The sequence below is a fragment of the Lampetra fluviatilis genome, chromosome 18 (genome assembly GCF_964198595.1).
Source record: "Lampetra fluviatilis chromosome 18, kcLamFluv1.1, whole genome shotgun sequence".
In the NCBI taxonomy this organism is placed as follows: domain Eukaryota; kingdom Metazoa; phylum Chordata; class Hyperoartia; order Petromyzontiformes; family Petromyzontidae; genus Lampetra; species Lampetra fluviatilis.
In genome coordinates, this window is record NC_136292.1 from 829,643 (window position 1) to 851,664 (window position 22,022).

At 44.0% G+C, this 22,022-nt stretch overlaps 2 protein-coding genes across 2 annotated transcripts in view; both read right to left on the reverse strand.

Moving 5' to 3' along the window:
* Positions 1-322: 322 nt before the first annotated feature.
* INTS5 (integrator complex subunit 5) lies at positions 323-9,083 on the reverse strand. Its single transcript, XM_078864288.1, has 9 exons — positions 8,946-9,083; positions 8,139-8,249; positions 7,477-7,710; positions 6,643-6,991; positions 5,682-6,055; positions 4,925-5,137; positions 3,886-4,071; positions 2,448-2,748; positions 323-2,017 (listed from the first exon to the last, which is right to left on the reverse strand). Exons 1-9 carry the CDS (start codon positions 9,041-9,043, stop codon positions 815-817), a joined length of 3,069 nt encoding a protein of 1,022 aa, XP_078720414.1. The 5' UTR covers positions 9,044-9,083; the 3' UTR covers positions 323-814.
* A 2,384-nt stretch (positions 9,084-11,467) lies between these two features.
* EIF2AK4 (eukaryotic translation initiation factor 2 alpha kinase 4) overlaps positions 11,468-22,022 on the reverse strand; it is a 44,278-nt gene continuing 33,723 nt past the window's right edge. The window contains exons 33-42 of the mRNA XM_078864289.1: positions 20,992-21,099; positions 19,605-19,733; positions 17,793-17,870; positions 17,534-17,646; positions 16,623-16,681; positions 16,129-16,226; positions 15,938-16,006; positions 15,747-15,791; positions 13,979-14,097; positions 11,468-12,713 (exon numbers count right to left, since the gene is read on the reverse strand). Coding sequence (XP_078720415.1) covers positions 12,656-12,713; positions 13,979-14,097; positions 15,747-15,791; positions 15,938-16,006; positions 16,129-16,226; positions 16,623-16,681; positions 17,534-17,646; positions 17,793-17,870; positions 19,605-19,733; positions 20,992-21,099 — 876 coding nt within the window. The 3' untranslated portion in view covers positions 11,468-12,655. The remainder of the gene's footprint in view (positions 12,714-13,978; positions 14,098-15,746; positions 15,792-15,937; positions 16,007-16,128; positions 16,227-16,622; positions 16,682-17,533; positions 17,647-17,792; positions 17,871-19,604; positions 19,734-20,991; positions 21,100-22,022) is intronic.

Below are 22,022 nucleotides of genomic sequence, written 5' to 3' on the forward strand. Positions count from 1 at the left end.
TTTTTACTTAAAACTCGTGATTGCAGAAATTCATATTATTTGGTTCTTTCGGTAAAATCACGTAGATAGAAAAATTATAATAAAAAATAACTGATTTGTGTTTGGTTTGTTGTCCTTCCCCCGTACCTCCGATTAGCATGGTTGGCTACGTTCGGTGCAAAAGAAGTTCCACGTACATATGGCTATGGCTTGGAGAGGCTTCATTAACGTCAATTATGTTCAATACATAGAAACCTTGAATTTCAGACTTACAGAGCCAAATTGTTTCACATACATACATAAAATAACACTGACACTGGTTCCCAGAAAAGTCCTTTTTAAGTTTACAAATATCTTGCCAAATGCAAAGCAAATCGTAAAAAAACCCACGATAATTAACACAACCTTTAATAACAGTGGCACTGGTGGGAGGAACAAATTACAGGGTTGGATTATGCTCCAACTGGTAGTACTCGGCTATCAGTACACAAGCTACAAGTGAAAATCTGTACAGCTGTATTGTAATTGTCTGCTTCCTTACAACAGGATAGCGCTGCATTTAGATACAGAAGTGAAAATTGCTTCAACAAAGGCTCCGTGATTGACACAAAATGGCAGCAATGAAAAGACTTCATATATACACAGCATACAAATAATATACATCATACGTTACAATTTGAAAAGGATTTAATTATCAGTGTTGACTAATTTATGTTTGCCCGAGCCTGCCTAAGCACACACATGGTTTTCCAAGAAAATCAGGTCTGTGGAGCCAATAATGCGAAAGACCATTAACTTATAAGTTCCTTGTATGGCCTCAAAGCTCGAGAAAAACTTAGATCTGAAATCTTCCTAGGAGGTGACCAAGCGTATCTATGTTCTTGTGCAGGACACTGTAGAGCTCGGTCAGGTGCTTGCCAACATCACCGTCCCTACTAAAGTCGCGGTAAAACTGCCCCGCGTGCGGCTGGAATGTGAATTTCTGTGGCAGTGGCGCATTGTCCTGCACGTACTGCCAGACGGACAGCAGCAGCATGTGCACCTCGTGTGGTGTTATCAGGGCAAACAGCTCGTGCACGTTGGCCAGCACAGGTGGCAACAGCTGGCCCTCTCCCATGCTCGCGATCAGCGCCTGCGAGGCCTCCAGAGCCCAGGCCGAGTCCACGGCTCGTGGCTCGCGCGATGCCTCCCAGTGCGTCAGCAGCGTGGCAAGCAGCCCGCGCAGAAGCACCGAGCAGTAGCACAGCGCAGGCCGGCCAGATGCCACGAGCCACAGCAGCTGGAAGAGGAAGGGGTTGTCCTCAAAACGCCGCTGGATCTTTAGGTCTCGCTCCACCGTGTGCCGGGCGTGCTCCTCAGGAGGCCACGCCAGCTCGCTGTTGGTCACGTCGGGGCAGATGCTTTCAACCAGTAGCACGGCGAGAGAGCGCGCTGCCTCTGGGTTGATGGGCATGGGCGGATGCTCCTGGCGGGCGTGCTGCTGTTGCTGCTGCAGCTGCTGAGCAGCGTCGCAACCCGGCTCTGGGCGACAGGCACCCACGGTGCTGCTACTGCAGCAGCGGATGAGGAGGCTCAGTAGCCACTGTGTGTTATCCTGGCTGGGGGGCTCACGGCTTGGCTCAGTTGGCGCCTTGAGCCCACGACCGATCACGCCGGCATGGAACACAATCCATGGGCCAAGGCCGTAGTTGGCAGCAGAACCGTGCTTTCGGTTCAACGCGAGCAGGCGAGTCTGGAGATCCTCCGAAATCGGGTCGGTGGTACGGGATGCCTCCGTCTTTCCTCCAAACAGCACGGCATTGTCTGCATGCATGGCTCCCCTAACCAGCTGCGCGAGCACCTCCTTCTGACCACGAGATGAAACGGAGCTCAATTTGGTGAGGAGCCTGGAGCAGTGGCCTATGGCGCCTGCCTGCTTGCTGTGAAGCAGGATGAAGAAGTAGGCGGTGCCTGCACTGATGGCATTGTACAGCTGGCATACGCCAAGGGTCTTGGGAAGAGGCAGAACGGCCAGCATCGCTACACATGCCTCCGCCACCTGCGAGAGGCGAGGGTTACACACTTTAGCCAAAACATCTGTAGCAAATGTGCAAATAAAATTTTAGATAGCTAAGCAAGGAACCGATAGATTACTAAAATATCGCAAAAATGTTAACACTTTTTTAAAATGTTACATATATATATAGTAGATGCATCTACATAACAGCCTGTCCTCAAACTCAAACCAGTGCTTGGGTTTGCTATCTTAATTGTCAAACTGATTATACATAAAAAAGAATATTCCCCTCAAAACCTTTCCATTTGGGAAAAAAATACCAAAACATTCCCGCAAAGCAGCATTTGTTCTAACAACTCCGGCAGTGTAATGACTCGCTAAGTCAACCCCCAACTGAGCCTTTGACTCAGAACTATAACAATTATACAGACAGCCCCATGTTTTAACCGCACGGTGCAATGCAGCCAATTACCTGGCCGTCGGGGTGCAGAAGCAGCCGGCTGACTGCCTGCAGGTGCTCGCACACGGCCTCGGTGAGCAGGCGACCCGCGGGCACGGGGAGGGCCCTCTCGGCCACCCCGTCGGGTGGGTCCCACTGCAAGAGGCAGGCGAAGTTGTTGAGCAGGCAGGCCACGCGGCGAGCACTCATGTAGCCCTCGCCGCTGCACAAGACCTGGGCCACGGAGAGGCGCACCGCGGCCGGCAGGAGCCCCGTCATGGAGCACGAGAGCTCGGCGTAGAGCTGCACCACCAAGCTTAGCTCCTCCGGTCCCCTGAAACAAAAATTTCATCAGTTTTTACTTGCTGACAAATACCGGTGATTAATGTCCCCTGCCACCAAGGTCTTGAGCTGTGACAGCCTCACGTCGGTTCTCTGCTGTCGCCCCCTCGGTGTGGAACTCTCTACCCCGTTGCACATCCACAACATCAAATCCACTCCGACTTTCATGAAACATTGAAAGGCCTAACTGTTTGGTCTGAGCAAAATCATGTAAAAAAAGTCTTCCCAAATTCAAACTGTGGCTGTGACATCATGTAATAATATGAAGAAATCTCAATTCAGAACTCACAAAAGCACTGTACCACGACATACGTGAGATCAGTCATTGGAAGGTGACATCACACAAGTACTTTTGAAATCCCTTCAACTGCATCTCTTCCATACTCAGTGGTGAACCTCTCATATTCCTTGCTATAGAGGTGCTCATTATAAGACAAAGTGAAAATTGTGTCATTTTTAGACTGAAAATATGCGAAATTTGTGAAAACCAACGTTAATAAAGGTTATAGTTGTGCCATTGATGACCAGGCTAAGACCATCAACTTGCCACACTTCAAAACCTAGTTTACATAATACAAATTTTTTGTTACCCAATAGCTACTAATAGGTAAATATTCATATAAAAATAAAAAATTGTTCATCAAGATTTGTTTTATTAATTTAATTCTGATCAGGCCCCTATGGTGTCGAGCGCAGTCTCCAACTCGCATCTCTTTGGCCTCTGGATTCACGTGCGATGAAGATGGGCGATTGCCCAAAGCAACAACTTTTGTAAACTTTTCCATTTAGGTCCACATTGTTATTGAAGAATGTAATGACTTTTCAGTTTAATGAAGGGTGCTTGCCCATATTCAAATCCAGGATCTAGTAAGTACGAGCTCTCGTGGTATAAGCTCCATGAGCCACCCAACACGGTTGGCTACGCAGTGCAAAAAAAGTTTAACATACATGGAATCTTTGTTTTTAGACCTAAATGAAGCAGTAGTAACACCATTAATCATATTACATGCACAATAAGTAGTGGCTTAGCCGAAACCATCCAAAGTCACTGCACTTAACCATGTTTTATTAAGACGGTGATAAATAGGTCCTGAAAGCCTTGGAGATTAAAACACAGCAGGCAGCTCACCTTGCGAGGGACAGAGAATGGCAGAGAGCCTCCGTGGCCAAGCTCGCCCCCCCATACACACAAAGGAGGCTGAGCAGCTGCTGCAACCAGAGGTGGCACTTCCAGTCGAGGCGAAGCATCTCCTCGCATATTTCGCCGACTCGTGACCGTAACCCGTCCAGAAAAGGCACCGATGTGTCGCTGAGCCTATGCCGGGGACACAATGTAACTGTGTAAGAATATGTAATGTAAGAACATGAATCCCTGCAGTCACGAAAGCTTTAAATCGAAACACAATGTAACGTTCAATAACCCGACCGCCGCATGATGTGCTTTTAGAAAAAACATTAGCGTCCTCACAAAAGGACACTTCTAGTGCTAAGTGAATGCAGTGAAAGGTCCAGGCCCTTTGGAAAGTTTCATATTTAAGTAGGGGAGACAGGTGAAAACATTGTTTAATGTATTTTGGTGGATTCTTGCACGTTCTGCAAAGAAAACTTTAGACTCTATAGTCCTCGTGTTTCTCAATATGTTCAAGCTTGCAGAGCAACGCTCAAATAGAACAAAACACAGAGCATGTGGTTAGTGCATACATGCGGACAAGTTGGACAACAAGTGTTGATATCAATATCGCGCTACTGATAAAGATGAGTGTAGATTGGTGAATGCAGGGGTGGAAAGATCAGGACCAGTTCAGGTATTATTGTTCATGTTAGCCATGGCCATCAATTGAACTCTGATTACTGGGATCGCAGCGGTGTGCTCATCACCCTGACACACAAATACAATACGTAGATATTACAGTATTGTTACACTATTAATGCCATCTATGATCTAGGTAATGTAAATTCCTAAAAAATCTAAGATAATTAAAGACGTGCACATGTCACTTGCAAAGCCACACAGGAGGTGTTAATGACTACGCCATCGTTCAACCCCCTTCATTCCTTGACTGATAATACCACACACAATCAAATGAAATGATGACAGCTCATTCTGCAGAGTACATTTTTGGTTCCCAAAGTTTCTCTCCACCAATAATGGGGCAGGTGCGTCACACCGATTGTTTGGCCGGTTGTAGACCATCTTGTGCAGGTTGAGCAGCAGCAGCTGCAGGATTCTCTCGCACGTGTCGCGCACGCCGCTCGGCACGTTGTGCTGACCGCCACGCAACGTTGCCCCCGCCACATCTTGCCCGGCCCCACCGCTGCCGCTCCCGGCTACCGAAATCACGGAGGAGGGGGTGGCCATGCGCACCAGGAACTGCAAGACCCTGTCAACATAACACACACACACACATTCATATCAATGTCATTTGTTTAAGGTAAAGTGTCACTGCAACATGGGCTCAGGATAAACAAAGGCAAAACAGGTCACGTCGAACAAGTTCGTTAAATAATTGGAAATGTGTGGGAGGAAGAGTATGTAGACCTAGGACAATTATTCATGGTGGACCAGAATAAAATAGATAAAGAAGCAAACAAGAGTCAGAGTGTGTTTCGAAAGCTGAACTTGATAATGAAAAGTAACATGAAAGAGAAACATGACATTGACAATTACAATGTAAGAGCAAAGAACAATGAGAGATCCATGCTTGGAATTACACCGAGACAAAAAGAACAAGTAGATCAGAGATCAATTGCAATTTAGGCATTATATCGGCCGTTACGAAAAGTAAATGGCTTGGACTAATCACTGAGTGGCGGCCGGAGGAACACGCACAAGAGGACAACCGCCACGGAGCTGTAGTAACGATAACAGTTCGCATTATGGATCACCACATCACGAGACCGTGGATCGTTAGGCAGCGCTTGTACCTGTAGGCGCCGGCCTCGCCCGTCTGCCCCACGAGGTGCACGGCCATGCCCAGCATGTTGTCGAGCTCGTCGCGCGGCAGCGCCGTCAGCTGCTGCTGCAGCCGCTGCAGCACCGCGGCCGGCGCCAGCGCCTCCATCAGCTCCGAGGAGACGGCGCCGAGCAGCGGCGGCGACAGCGACGCCAGCTGCAGCAGGAAGGGCACGGTGGCCGCGCGCAGGCGCACGTCGCCCGCCGGGTCGCGCCCGTCGCCGTCGGGAGGCGAGAGGCTCTCGTGGAAGAGCTTGAGCAGCTCCTGTTTGATGCTGTCAGCGTGGTGCCCCGCCAGGTGGCCCAGGATGCCCACCACCGAACCGATCTTGGCCACACGCTTGTCCTAAGACGTGCAAGCCGGTGTTAGTTTATTCCTAATTTTGTTTTGGTCACAGTCTTAGTCTAGTTGATGACAACCTATGTAATATTAGTCATGTATTAGTCTGTGGATATCATTTAGTATTTTTTTTAGTCTAGGAGACTAATGCAGTAAACATTCTTGTCGATGCAAAGTCGAGCCTTTGAGAAATGCTACTTTTGGGTGTCTATTTGGAGTGGAGTCAATTCTCAATTTCCCAGGGTAACGGACACAGGAAACATGGACTGGATAAACAAAAAAAGCTTCATCAAAACTTTTAAATATTAGGTCATAAACACGTATGTATTACCTTAAATTGGGGTTGACGTAAAATGTCATGTTATTTTTTTATTTTAAGATTTACTTGCCGGAAATGTTTTTGTCACATGGGCAATGAGTCACTGATCCCACAATGAGTGAGGAGCAACTCATAATTGCAACAAACTGCGCCAGAAAAGGTTGCGATAATGGATGGTCAACCCGCAAACCCGAATAATTCACCCGTTAATAATCGCGAGTTAACTGCACTCAACTTCTTCCCCTTTCACAACAAAGCAAGCCCGAGCCATAACCTGATAGACAGGGTCCACCGCCTGCGTGCCGACTCCGGACAGGCAGAAGTCCTTGAGGCCACAGGAGAGCACGCGGCTGATGATGGTGCTGGGGAACGACGATCCGATATGCGCCACCACCCAGTCAAAGTGCGGCGAGTGCCGGACGGACGTGTCGAGCAGCGCGCCCACACACACGTCCAGCGAGGGTCCATCCAACGATGCCAGGCACTGTACGTACATGTCCATGAGGGTGCGCGTGGCCTTGCAGCCCATCCAGGTCTGCAGCAGCTCGTTAAGCGAGCCCGTGTGCGGCACACCGTGGCGGCCCGCATACTTGCTGCTCAGCCGGCCCATGAGCTCCACTGACCTGCGGCAGGACCAGTGGAAGTATTACGCATTAGAGAATGTTAAGTCTTCAGGATAAAGTCGGCGGAGCAATTCATAAATGATATGGATGTTTTGTTTACACTCGCAATAGGCTGCAAGATTAACTTACGATATATGCACGTTATATGAACGTTATATGTTTAGGTTTAATTTGGGCCCTTGCAGCAAACTGAATGACATATAACAGATGTAAATAATAAAAACAAGACAGAAGGAATTATTCATTAACGTTTCAACCCAGAATTCTAACAATACAATTGCTGGGAGGATCATTTTTTTAATGCCTATCCAAAGTCTAATTCATGCTTCGCGGAAGGAAAAAACAGATCAATTCTTGACAGAAAAATTACCAAATCTCCAGGTTGATGCACCATATTGGCCCAATTTCAGCCAATACGCCAAACAGTTGTTTCAGTAAATAACAACAACCACAGCTTCAGATGCTTCCCCTTGGACCATACGCACCAGGCTGAGATAAGCGGGGCCCAGGCTCGCGGGTTCACGCGCACAAACTCGGCGATGGTGCGGTGAGCGTCCGTCACGACGTCATCCAGGTTGAGGCTGAGGCCCAAGTTCTGCATGCCTCCGCCCATGCTATGTCCAGGTTGCTCGTCCATCTCCAGCACATAGTTGCCCACGTACTCATCAAAGACACCGCACAGATGCTCCAAAACCGCGCCACGGGACGCCGGCAGGTGCCTGCGTGCACATGGAGGCGACCACGACCACAATACAAATCTCCGACATGTATTCTGGTTGTACCACGTTTAGTTCGCTATGGTGCTCATTAATCCAAACAAGACTGCACAACCTGAAAACCCATTGCAGGTCTCCACTAATGGCAGTCATAAAACACCTTTAAAATATCAATTCACTGGAATACATAACAGTTATTTAATAAATTAACAATGTTAACAAAATAATGGTTGTATGAATGGTTAGTGTGTACGCATAAAAGACAACACAAATTCACAGTGTCTTAACGTACCGAATACACCAACAATGCTAAAACCTATGGAGTGTGAACATTTCAAAAATGCAATGCAGAGGTTAGAGCATGTATGCGTCTGTATTCGAATTTTCGGAGCTGCAATTTGCACAAGAATAGACAACAAACGAGGCAGCACCTGAGCAGCAGGAGGGCACACTTGGCGTGGTCACGCAGGGTGAGCTTGTTCCCATGCACCGGGTCCATGCCCGACAAGAAGGCCTTGATTTCATGCTGCACCTCCTGTGGGCTGTACACAACATACTGGCTTTGTTAACTAACTTTGTCAGGTTGGCAGTTTCACCACAATGTTCGCCGCAATGTTCGGATGATGGTTTTCAAGCCGTTTAAGAGAGTAAGGCGATGGTTTCTGAGCTTTTTAAGTGTAATCGTGTACACGCACTTTAAGCATCACAGTGTCTGTCAAAGTCACACAAACTGTCTCTGGGGTGGTCATTCATGTCAAAAAGGCAGGCCCTGCACCAGCGGTGGAAACTCCACATTCCCGTGGATGGACTAGGCGTTGCACAGGCCAAGAATGTCGAACCTTTTCCGTACCGAGGGTCGAACTGAACTTTCAAGATAACTTTGAAAGCACGCATCCCTCAAAAGTCCCTGCTGCTGTAACTGCAAGAGGCAGATGCAAGTGACAGCAGGTGACCGAGACAGAAATAACAAGCAGAGGTCGGATGCCAAACGCCACAACGAGCCAACACTTCCACGCGCAGTTGCCACTCGTTCGAGCCATCCCAGTGCCCCGGACTAAACAAAAACAACCACGGCCACGGCAGCTTCAGCAGCGGCATTGGCGGCATCATCCACGCGGTGGGCGAGAGGCGAGAGCCCCCCCCCCCACGCGGCCCTCGGGACCGACGATCGCTGCCGGTGACCGAATGCGAGCGAGGGTCGCTTCGCTACCGCCGGTGCAGGCAAGACGATGACGAACCTGGCCATTGTGTTGCTGCTGCTGCTGTTGTTGTTTGTGAACGAGAAGGGGATGGAGCCGCCACCACCGCTGCCGCCTCCTTCCACCGCGCTCGCCATGTTCGCCGCGATGACGTCACCGCCGTGTTTCTCAGGCTTCTGTGATCACGTGGCTCCTCCTGCTGTGATCACGTGACTCCTCCTCCCTCTGCTGTGATCACGTGACTCCTGCTGATCCGAGCACGTGGCAGCAGCAGCATAACAAACACTGCTCTCGCTGCGTCTCGTGCCGGGTGGCGGGGGTTGATGCCGCGCTTATGAGATTCCGTGAAGCGGTTCAGTGTTGTTGCATAGGTAGTGAGTGTGTGTCTGGAATGGCTGCTGGTTTTCTTCGAGCGTAAAAAAAGGAGTTTTGAAAGTTGGTTGCATTTGCTTATCACTTCGGCAGCCTTCTAACATCCTGTACCATTCTGGTCCTTGTGTTGTGTCGGCAATCAGTTCAGGAGCTGCATGTCGAGGTCTGCTGGCCACGAGGGGTGTGTTCGTGTGGTCTTGCTCATTCCTCTGTTGGTTTACACTCTTCCAGGTTGGATGGCATGCACACAATCACTCATGCGGGTTGTCGTTCATGATTCTAGATTTGAAGCTTTGTGACTGCAAGGATTCATACTCTTAGGTTTTTTCGGTAAAGTCACGTAGGTAGAAAAATTTAAATAAAAAATAATAGAAGTAATAATAGAAATGCTCCACTCGTGAATATGAGCATCCTTTCATGTTTTCCAGAAAATGTGCATTGAGGATTTAACCTCTAAATGTAAAAGTTATTTATACAATTCTGAATAGTGCATGGCTCAGCTATGAATACGAGTGGATTCAGTTGATTATACATTTATAATTAATTGAAGCAATTAACTTGCTAATTTTAGCAGTATACTTGTTTTTTTGTTAAAACTTTCGTGACTGCAGGAATTATTATACTTTGGTTCAGTCGGTAAAGTCACGCCGATAGAAAATAATAACATAATAAATAATAGAAATAAACATTTTCAAATTTATAAAAATCAAAAACTCACGTTTTGATAGCAACACAAGCAGTCATCAGGCGGAGATGATGATGACCGCTTGTGTTGCGATCTAAACGTGAGTTTTTAAATTGTATTTGTATTTTATTTTCTATCTACGTGACTTTACCGACAGAACCAAAGAATAGTACATCTAGAATAGTATACTTATTTTTTGGTATGGAGTAGGTGCTGATTATTCGATAAAAAATATTGGGGGGAAATTGATGAGTTGCTTTTCTATCAAACATTCTTAAAAAATGTATCCAACTTAATAACGTGCTCTTCATACATTTTATATTCACCTTTAATAACGTGTTTATATTTAATTGTAATTCAAATAATTTATATTTTCGCTCTTTTCATTTTCTTTCAATCCCTGTATCTGATCCGTCAACAGTAAACTTTCTCATCCACGTGTGCACCTTTTTAAATTCCGGTCTGCATTCAATCATTCCCAGGTGTATATCCGGCTGTGTTTAAGTTGTCCCGGAGATTCTGCAACTCCAAAATTGGTACCTTTTATTGTACTCACTTTAATCCGCTTTGCATCCTTTATTACAATATTCTGACACTTAACCATTGATTGTTATCACTATATTTTGTCAAATTATATTTTAGCTTTTTGAAATCCAATATTTAAAAAAACCGGCACTGAATAACTCATGAAATCGTAGTTCATTTTCTGACTCCCTTTAACCATCTTAGAAATTATACATTTTTAGGTTGTGTAAAAGCTTGGACTGCATCAATTCTCCCCCGAGCCAAATACCATTTAATAGTCTGCAAAGGCTATGCCATTTGTAATACAATATTCATCTGTCTTTTCCAGAACATGATTGACGGTATGTACAGAGAACATGGTCAGTCGTGGAGAAACCCATCTTAAACCTCGGTTGCTCATGTAGTTGTTTGGGTACTACATTTCCTGATGTTGCAAATGACTTTTGTGATTAATTTATTTACGTACAAGAGACTCAATCGTGGAATGGTTCCCCAATTATATTTATCATCACAAATATGACTTCAAGAATTAGACCCACGTACGCAGAAGGCTCTTTCCACTCGTAAGTGACGCGATATTCTTCTTTGGGTCTTTCGGTAAAGTCACGTAGATAGGTTCAAATTAATAAAAATAAAATAAACAAAAAACTACGACATTTCGATCACAACACAAGCGGTCGTCTTTTTCCCTCCTGATGACGATCGCTTCTGTTGCGATCGAAACGTAGTTTTTTGTTTAATAAATTTTAACCTATCTACGTGACTTTACCGAAAGACCCAAAGAATATGAATTCCTGCATTCACGAAAGCTTTAAGTCTGTTAAGCGATAGTTTATGTAATATCGTTTGAATTGAGGTGTATGTAAAATACGTAGGTTTTCTGTAGCTATTATTTCGACCCTGTACACTTTTTTTCAATGATTTATTATACAAGTTTTGTATAATATATGCACACATTGAGTTTAAAATAAATAAAATGTAAAAAAACGTAATTCAAGTTTATTGAAACTGCCGAGCTTGCCGTTTTTGGTTTCACAATCATAACCAGAGAGACTGGACCCTGGCTAGAATGTCACATTGTCCAACATTAAACGAATAAGCCATTACAAAAATATACAATGATCTCTCTGCAGTATTCAAACTGTCAATGTACATGCAGCTACACAGCAATTATTTTTTTGCAAGAACTTTAGATATAAAAACAGAAGTCTTCGTATGAGTTAAGGGTGCAACTATTCAACATTAATTGAACCACGTTCCAAGACTCCGTCCAAGGACCCCTTTTTTCTTTACAAATTGGTGAACGTGGCAGCATCCTTGTGGCTCAAGTCACATTATCTATGATACACAAACACGTGAATCAAAAGATAATTATGATTGATGCATCAAAACAAAGGTGCTTCTATGCATGGCATAAGAAGCTAAGAATCGATATTAATCGATATTAAACGATGGATCGTTACACTCCTGGTACTTCACAGCAAGTGGGGGAAAACAGGGTTTAAGGATTTTAAACCTGACATTGTAGACTTACACATTACTGAGATAGGCATGACGAGCGTACTTACTTACACACGACTAAAGTGCACTCACACATCGTCAACATTATCAGTCTTGTACAGTATTCTTTAATCCTATAAACTATCAAATCTGACACTTTTATAATCACTCGTATTAGGCAAATGTGAACACCTTTATAATGTACATTAATTCAATTAAAGTCCTCTCTAAATGCATAATTGATTTTTCTCTGAATAAGGCTGATGACTAACAGTATCCTATTTCCCTAATCTAACAAGCATTGAATACAAGTTTTTCACTAAAGTAACAAAACATGAAATTACGTACATTTATGTATACTTGAAAAGCATCAGTACAAAGCACGATTATCTTCATAACATTTTATTGAAAAACTCATGCTTTTGTTGCATGTATGATCGGCTCAGTATCTGTAATGTGACATTTCCGTGCAGCTCAACGGGGTCTTTGCATTAACGCACTTCATATGAAATACACGGTCGTCCCATGCCAATGTGTGCCCTTCCTCTCCTGGCTGCCTCCTCTCCCCATCTCTGGTAATTTCCCCACCGCCTGCGTTCAAGTAATACTGCTGGAGGCGCAGTGAATGGTAACGGTGGGTAGGCAGACGTGTGCAGCTGTGCCCTGCTCAGAAGATGAAGCGGTGAACGTCATCCCTGTAGCTGTAAACGATCACTATGGGCACCCTGAAAACGAGACGACAATCCATGTCAGTTGTGTTTGGCAGCATCCATCTGCCAACTTGACAAAGATCTGTGGACAACTTTTGTATGGGGGCTCTATTTCGATAATGAATGCGTGATGTACAATAAACCTACCTCTGTCCACCTGGTGGTATAAATGGGTGCACCACAGGATTGGTTTTGGTGGGGTAAAGTCTCTCACCTCTTCCAATATTTCTGGCCAGTTTGGAAGAGTAGGCCAATACTGAATTGAGGGGTTTTCTAGAGCCCCCTCTAGTGAAGGACTTTACACAGATATAGGAGTGGATTACAGAATAAATTGCTGGGCTGTACCTTGACCTTTTAACCAGTCAGAAGGTTGTGAGTAAAAATCCCAGTTGGGTATTATCTCAGCCATCATCTTTAATCGGTTGATAAAATTGGTAGTTGTACCACTTTGTAGGGGGTCAACAGTGGTTGCCTTAATGGAGGTATTGACCTCTGTCGTAGGAATGTTTAATTTACACATCAGGCTCGAATCCACCAACACACTGCCCAATGGTCAGATGTGCATTAATGAACTTTTAACATTAACAAAAATTGCTACAGAATTTACATTAATGTTTTGACTGAAATATACTTTGGAATGGAATCCAAAACCAACTTCAAATGTCATCAAACTTTAATGTCATTTAATGAGAATAGTTCTCAATGAGAGGAGTGTGTTTCAATCTCATCCGATAAAATAATAAATGATCATATCCATAAAAAGTAGCAACAATAAACAATACTAAAGCAATCATTACGTTCAACAGTGAGAAATATGAAACATGTTACCTACCATAACCTAAACACATTGCTAAATGTAAGATGCCCACAAAGGTGTCCTCCATTAGTAAAGAATAGACATTGGTTTGTTTGGTGGTATGAATATTTTATCATATTTGGTGGTATATTTTATCATACAAGTACCATCACCCTCGATATCCACATGTCCGCCAAGGTGTCGGCAACACACAATCGTATCAACATTTTAAAGAACTCCAGGTGTTTTTCAATACCTCCGCTGTGATTGCTTATTCTGCTTCTGTTATGTGTTGCTAAAGATATGCTATTGTTTGGTTTAAGAAATACCCAAGTAGAAAAGGAATATGTTCTGAATATTTAAACAGTGCCGTTCAAATGGCTAGATAATATAATTATCATGGATGACACCTCAATGGATACCCTGTAGAACACAATGAATAGTGTGAATTTGATATTTAATCTGTCACTGGTGAGCCACCCACCGTTTTTCTATCTTCAGCTCGTGGATTTGATCGCAGATATCCTCCAAATACTTTCGCTGCTTTGGCAATTTGACGATTAATTCCTTTCTGCTCTCTTCAAAGGACTCTTCATCCTCACACTGTAAAAACAACAACAATTAAATAAGGCAAACCCCACACAATCCGAAGTCACCTCTCCTAAAGTTAAGTTGCATTTAAGTATCCCTTCCGGATGTATTGTCTCCTGAACATAGATGAATGTGTTGGTGATTACTGTCACAGATGTTAGTGTCAACTCTACGGACCACAGAGTGGATTTTGAAAAGACCCAAAGGCTGACAAAGTCTGATGCAAAGGAGCTTTCAAATCAGTTATGCAGTGGCCGCTAATGCACCCAATGGATGTTTTACCCGCAAATAATGTTTGGGTGAGCATGTTCAGATGAAAAGAATGATTTAAAAATAAGTAGATAGATCTCTTCCCTTTGCCACTAGTTTTTTAAAAATAAGTAGATAGATCTCTTCCCTTTGCAACTAATTTTTTTAAAAATAAGTAGATAGATCTCTTCCCTTTGCCACTAGTTTTTTTAAAAATAAGTAGATAGATCTCTTCCCTTTGCCACTAATTTTTTTTAAAAAAGTAGATATCTTCCCTTTGCCACTAATTTTTTAAAAATAAGTAGATATATCTCTTCCCTTTGCCACTAATTTTTTAAAAATAAGTAGATAGATCTCTTCCCTTTGCCACTAATTTTTTAAAAATAAGTAGATAGATCTCTTCCCTTTGCCACTAGTTTTTCACGGCACGTAGCCAACCGTGCTAAGCAGAGGTGCGGGGAAGGACAAAAAAGACAAAAAGCAGTTCTACAGAAATTAGTTTTCAATCTGAATGTTAAAGTGCATAAGCTCCAGTGGCTTCCTAATAGCGGAAGTAATGACGTTCCAGATGACTGCAGAAGCACATTCCTTGGTTACAAATACATGGGTGCAAACTGGACACCTGGATTTCGCATCTGCGACTTACAACGCTTAGACTCTGGCGAATCAATCTTGTTGAAATGGAGACAGAACTGGGAGAAATTGGGACATAGATGGTATCAGCAAGGTGAAGAGAAAGGAGGATAGCTCCTTATTTAATAGAGAAAGAGTAAATAATTAACACCAATTGTGGAGGAGTGGACTGAAATGTGTGGTGCATTCCAAGTGATTCGGTAACACGAGTATTATAAACATCCATGGCAATTATTTATGAGGGACCAGGGTCAAAGTAAAGAAACGAGTTGATTAAGAGCAACAGACCAATGTCCATAAATAAGGACATTTCCAAGTGGTGCATATTACTTGTTGTGACATGGATCATAAACATGGATACTGACAAAGGAAATGGAACAAAAGCCGAAACGTACACAGAGAAGCATGTAGAGATGTGTGCTGGGAATGACATGGAGAGAGAAAGAGGAAGACATGGATCAGAGAACACAAATTGGTCGTTTAGAAAAGTGGGCTTGAGCAGGTGACACAGCGAGAATGGATGATGACCCATAGACGGCACCGATGATGGAGCAGCAGCCAAAGGAGAAACCATCCCCGAGGGGACAACCACCATGGAGTGATGAGATGAGCTCATGTGCAGGAGCGAGATGGATTGTGCCATCACACAATACCATGAAGAATGGCAACGATGTCTAGAGGCATTCATCTAGCAGTGGATAAATCATGGCCGATGCTGACAAACACATATGGCTATAATATCCTAGTGCAATGATCTAGAATTACTTTAGTCTATATACCTCCAAATGGGCAAAATTCTTCATCATGTTTCCTGGTAGATCCACCTGGTATTGGGAACAAAGACAATGTATGAATTCAGAAGTCAGATAGTAAACACAAGTATACAAATCTTTATTTGAAGCATATTAAATGTTTTTTAGCTTTAGTGTCCATTGAATACATCGTGATGATAGTAATGTCCAGAACTTACCGCAATCACTTCAACATCCAAGTGTTTATGAAACATGTTGCTTACGACTGTGTGAATCCGAGAAATAATCTGAAGCACAATATAAACAAGCTTTGGTAAAGAAGAATAAATTAGAAAACAACCCAATTAAACAATGTAATTTTTGATCACGAAAATAACATCGTGCGACTTATCGAGCGAGTCAAACTTGCCTGTGCTTCATATCTTTTCTTGGTATTGTAGGGCAGCTTTTCAGTTGTGACGAAGTTAATGTTAGGCACCGTTACACTTCCAAACGTTTCACTGGCACCTGTGAATTACAAAAAAGAATACAGGAATGTATTCAGTCTGACCACAAGGTAACGTTTACCACCATGCTCATAAACAAGCCACCAAACTAATTGCAAGCTGACCTATCAATAAGCCTGGTTTAGTTTATAATGAATGAGACGGTGATGCTCACCACGTTACTACATTTCAGGAGAATGTGAATTTAATATTTAACGTTTTTGAGGTAATTTATTTAAAGCTCCTGGTAAAGGTATTTCATCTTTTATGCAGTGGTCTATTGACGCTTTAAATATTAATATTGGCCTTGTAAGTGCTCCCGGGAGAATACCGATATGGACTCAAAGAACTGAATTCAACATTCGTCGGGTTCAGCAGATTATAGCTGGTGCATTTTAGACCAAATACACAACCTCACCTGTGCTGTTAAAAGTTGGTCCCTTTTGAGTTGTAACAATGACTCCTTCTGATGTATCTCTGCAAAAAAATGTGAACAAATTGTCGATGATAAATCCTTGCTTGTGTGGCAACTTCACGAAACTGCCGAGACACCAACGCGTGACACTGTGTGACAGCCATTGTTTACCCAGGAAAGGATTCACTGACGCTGCGTTTTCATGATCATTGGAAGCATACATTGCTGCTACATTGCTGCTTTAGTGCTGCTTTATTGTTCCTTTATTGCCCCAATGCTGCATGAGCCATGTGGCTCCATGGACTTGGAGACTGGCTCTGCTCCCCGAGCTCTCTCTCCCCTCCTCCTTTCCTCCCAAAGCAGGAGGAAGCGATTTTGATTAAAAACATTTTTTAAATAGGTACACTTGGTAGCTCTCTAATGAATCAATTATGCATCCTTCAGTTCCTGAAGAAGCTCCTAGCATGAGGAGCGAAACGTCAGACATCTTGCTGAACAACACGCGGTACAACCAGAATATACTTCAGAGAGCTAGCTATAAAGCACAACAGCAAAAACATGCAGCAGTAAATCTGTGGATTTGGCAAGGCTATCTCAAGCAAATAACGATGAGTTTTATATTTCCACCATGTTTTTAAACACCAAAGCCATTCCACGACAAGGCTACATTGGGAATGCGAACTTAACCCAGTTACCTGGTTCGTGAATCAGGTTGGCTCACTATCCAGTGGTCACGGGAATATGTAAATATTCTTGAGACTATTTTTCAGGCGAGGCCTAGTTATAATGTTTTGACGACGCCATTCCAGGATTTTTGCATGTCGAAGGAAACTGGAATTGCAAGGAAAAAAATCTTTGGATGTGCATGTGGTGGTAACATAAACAATGACTTCACACACAAGATGCCAACCAACCTGCAATTCCTTTCTTCTGCAGCACGACTTTTCAAATTCTGCTGAAGGAAGCTGATAACTTCAAAGTCGACAACCTTTTTCTCCGACTGCCATTCCTTATCTACGGCCTTCACCTAATGTAAGAAAAAAAGACCCCCACAGTGATCACCACAATTGAGGTGCACATTAAAGCCTTAACCAAATTAACCAAATCATCGGCATCCATCACAAATGTATTAACACTACAATGATTGTGATTAAAAGACAGAGGTCCACGTACTCGCACAGTCCCAGACTCCAGCAGCACCAGAAAAGGGATGTCTGCTTGCCTGCAGTAATCGTGTAGGTCCACCTGCGACTGAAGAAGACAACATGCGAGCATTATTAATCATTGCCATTTTTGTTCAACAAATTATTTGGTGCCACTGTATTGGCAGTGGTGCACAAGCACAAATAACACGAAAAAAATACATCCATCAATCATACTGCCTGAAAGGAAAAATGTAAATAGGCTACGTTTTGGTAAATTTACCTTCTCCTGTGAAGAAGGGCAGTTCCCCAAAACATCTGAAATCTCTTTATTTATTACAGAGGCAGATGACGGTCGAGAAAAAAACGATCTGATGGCATGGAACAGGCAATGAAACGAACAGGAATGACATTGAAACATCAGCAACAGTTGGTATATTGGCAAAACCTGACAATCACCAACAATTGAGGACTCCTACTGCCGGAATTTCATGGGCCTAGCGGCTTCCATAAAGAGGCTGTACAAGATCTGATATCTTTTGTAAAGCAGCCCATTGAGTTGTGATCCAGGATATTTTGAAATCATCCCATCGGCAAGACGGGACAGAAACATGTTCTTCCGTAAGGAGTGTTTTGCAAAAAGGATGGAATTGGGAGTACCCAAGATGCAACGCAGGAGAGAAAACCCATGGCTCGACTGCTATCCGCTGGACACATCACAGCCCAGCAGATTGGGAGTGTCAGAAAAAATGACGATCTCTGAGGGATTTTCGCCAATCCAGTTTTCAAGTGGCAGACGACACGAGGGCACCACCAACGTGTTTGCATACGCACAAGCTCAACTGGTCCCGCTGAAGTTGGGACAATAGTATTAGCCAGAACTATATAGCTATAAAAAATAATAGTTTTTTTTACCCTTTCTGGCAATAAAACAGATGTTAAGATGTTCAAACAACAAATGGGAATCAAGTGTGCATTAACCACACATACCCGTGCGTGGTGAACATGCAAACAAACTTGATTCCTTGCAAAATATTTATATTTGGTGTTTCAACATCTTAACACCTGTTTTATCGCCAGAAAGGGTAAAACCTATTCTTATTTTTCATACATTGATAATTATGTAGATCTTGCCGATGACAAATCATTTGGAATGTACCCAATGTCATTGAATCACAAAAGCTAAGTATGTTTGAGCCTGGCTAGCGCTTGAATAGGTCGCCAACTTGTATAAAAACAGATCTTATAGGCTGCTGCAGGGCTATGTGGTGGGCAACATCGGGGAGTGCAAGACAACCCATCGCATTGTATTTCTTTGGTCTCGCATCGATGCTCTCCTTCACCGTGCACACCGACTTGCATGGCAAAACATATTTCACCCTTTCCCGTTCTGAGGCGACTGACAGTTGTTGCAGGGTGGGTCCTGTTCACTGCTGAATCTCGGAACGCGCAAGCGGTTCAACGTTAATTTTATTTAGAGAGGCATAGCGCCGTTGATTTTAAAGACATTGTACTCATCGCAGAGAACCAAAGCGACACGACCACACGCTATGATAGCTGGCGCCAAATTGTGTCACATGCTCTTCCCGCATGGTCTCGTGGAAGCCTCAGTACCTATAAAGTTATTTTATTAAAACATTTCTTCCGATTCCGTTCTGATGATGTACACGTGTGTCATCGGAACGGGAAAGGGGTTAAACAACCTCCACGGCCCGTGCAGTGTGTGGGGGGGGGGCCCTCTCATCCAGAAGTGGATTGACAAAAGGGCTGTGCATGTGCATACAGCTTGTGCCGATGGTACACGTTTTTGCTTGTGCAGTGCGACCACGATTCTCTCTCTCACCTGCGCCACGTCGTAGTGCACCCCGGCACGGAGGCCAGCGGCCCACATGTCCTTGACCAAGGAGCACGCCCGTGGACGCATCGCGTCCCCGACAGCGCCAACCAGAACGTCGCACAGGTTGAAGCGCGGCTGTAAAAGTGTGGGAATCCCCGTTGACGTCAAGACAGCACCACTGGGAGACACGACAAGAGGATTCACTGCATCCACTAAGGGGGTGGGAGTGGTCGTGCAGTGTAAAGGGCACAGTGCGATATACCCGAGTTTTATTTCCGGCAACATCAGTGGCGAGTGATATCTTAAACGGTCCTGGGCCCATCCCCTTTCACCAACCCACGCCTACCAGCTTGGTGAAGTATGGTAAGACATCCACCATGAGCCACACCTCGTCAGTCATGGTGTAGGCAGGCCTTCATCCAACAGTGGACTAAGGGTCTGCATTCAATAGTTTATAATTAATTACTCACTCAATTAGAAGTGTCTATCAGCACCAATGAAATGGTTGCATTTTAATAGTCAGTCCTGTTTGACTTTGTTGATTGGATTGTTTAAACCAATATACAGGTCTTGATTGGCTGGTGAGCACTGATTAAGGTCTGCATTTATTAGCCAAACTTAATCGTAAAGATTCCTCAAAAATTATTCCCCTACTTTGCTGGTCATACGAATACAATATAGGTTCTTAATAAAATGCAGAGGACAAGATTTCCTTTCACTACTTAATGAATGCACTATATCCACGCTTGTAAAAATATTGCGAATACCAGTTTAAATATTTATTGTAATCTTTGGTTCAGTAATCACATGAGAACGAACCATATTTAAGTAATGATACAAAAGTCCCCGGAATATGGCGACTGGCAGCTACCCTTGATTAAATTGCATTATCTAGTGCAGCCAGTTTAAGTCTCATCCCTGTTTCCAATGACGGAAGAATAAAAATAACATTTTACACTTGAGCGTGTTCCAGCTCTTGAGAGTGAAACATTTTGATTTCATTAATATACTACAAACACTCTTTTGACAGGCTTGTAATAAAACGTGGCCCTAATATGGATTAATAGAATGAAGTGAATGAAAAATTGGCCACACCGTGTTCCAGGACTGCTCTCTAACAGGGCGATGCACTTTAAGCTGCACAAGTTCCAAATGGCAAGCTTCATCTCCTGACATGATGTCGATAGCACGATTGGAATATAATTGGATGAAAAAAACATATGGAAGTTGTCAATAACCATCAGCGTCAGTGCACAAAGTCTGCAAATCAAATTAACGTTCGAGGTTTTCTTTCAGTGCCGGTGTTGAATGTTGCACCACGATGTTTAACCCGAGCCGCCGCAAGCCCAGGTTTGATGGCTGTGTCCATGCATAAGCCACCCCCCGCCCTCACCGGCTCCTCCTTGCTTAGGATGGCTGAAGTGATCTTGTCGAGCGCCAGGCTCACCCCAACCGCAGAGGGAACAGGCCCCGATGACTGCGGTGCTCGAAACAATGAAATCTGCACACGGAGAGAGGCACGAGACCAGCGCCCAGATAATGCTGTGGATGCATTCACAAGTCTATACAGTGATTGTCAATGTAGGTGGCGTAAAATACAAGTTGCTGTTGTCACTGTCCTGTACAAAATGCACATCAACCACTGCCTCCAGACCTTCAGGCCATGCTTCCACCCCCATATGAAAGTTGCCACCCAATTATGCATAACCCTGCCAAGCCACGCCCTTGCCCCCCCAGTGCTCCCTGGACAGAAGCTCCCTTCACTCTGCTGTCCAGATATGGAGCTGCCTCCCTGGACACATTGTCGATGAAATGACCAATTTTGGTTTTCAGGCCTTCAAATGCCGAACACATGGCCATCTCCTAGCTTCACCACACGTCTTGTAGGACGGAGTCACTGAGCTGCAGTGAACCAATGATCACGCCGATTAGCTGTACTAATGTCTGGTATGGCTGTTGTTCACAATTTCACCCAATAAAAAGAAAATACAGTGACTTGAACAAACACTGGGGAATACTCACTGCTGGTGACATGCAGCGAGACTGCATGTTAGGATGCAAAAGGGTACCACAGTCCTGGCCTCCAAGAAGTTCAGTTGCAGTAAGATAGCAGGTTAATACGTTTATGGCACGATTACCAGTTTGTATACTTGTATAACTTTCAGGGGCCCCATGGCTCAGTTATTGTCTCCTTGCATATAACGCTCAGTAGAAATGGCAATCCATAACCGACTGCCACATGCTGATGGGTTCCTCCACAGGTGAATCATCTTTGTTTCTCATGTTAGCATGCCTATTGCCTTTTTAAAAAGCTGTTCAAACGATATATAGATAATAATTTGTAATAAAATAAAAGCCATCATTAAAATTTTACAAAGAAAAACATTTTGTCGCGCGTGGTGGCACAGTTGTTGAATGCGGCGG

Bases quoted from the DNA above. Each gene is read 5' to 3' on its own strand.
- INTS5 (XM_078864288.1), bottom strand. From the start codon at position 9,043: ATGGCGAGCGCGGTGGAAGGAGGCGGCAGCGGTGGTGGCGGCTCCATC. The intron at 8,250-8,945 runs GTTCGTCATCGT...TGTTGTGTACAG, and splicing joins AGCAGCAACACAATGGCCAG to CCCACAGGAGGTGCAGCATG. The intron at 6,056-6,642 runs GTTATGGCTCGG...TGCACGTCTTAG, and splicing joins CGGTGGACCCTGTCTATCAG to GACAAGCGTGTGGCCAAGAT.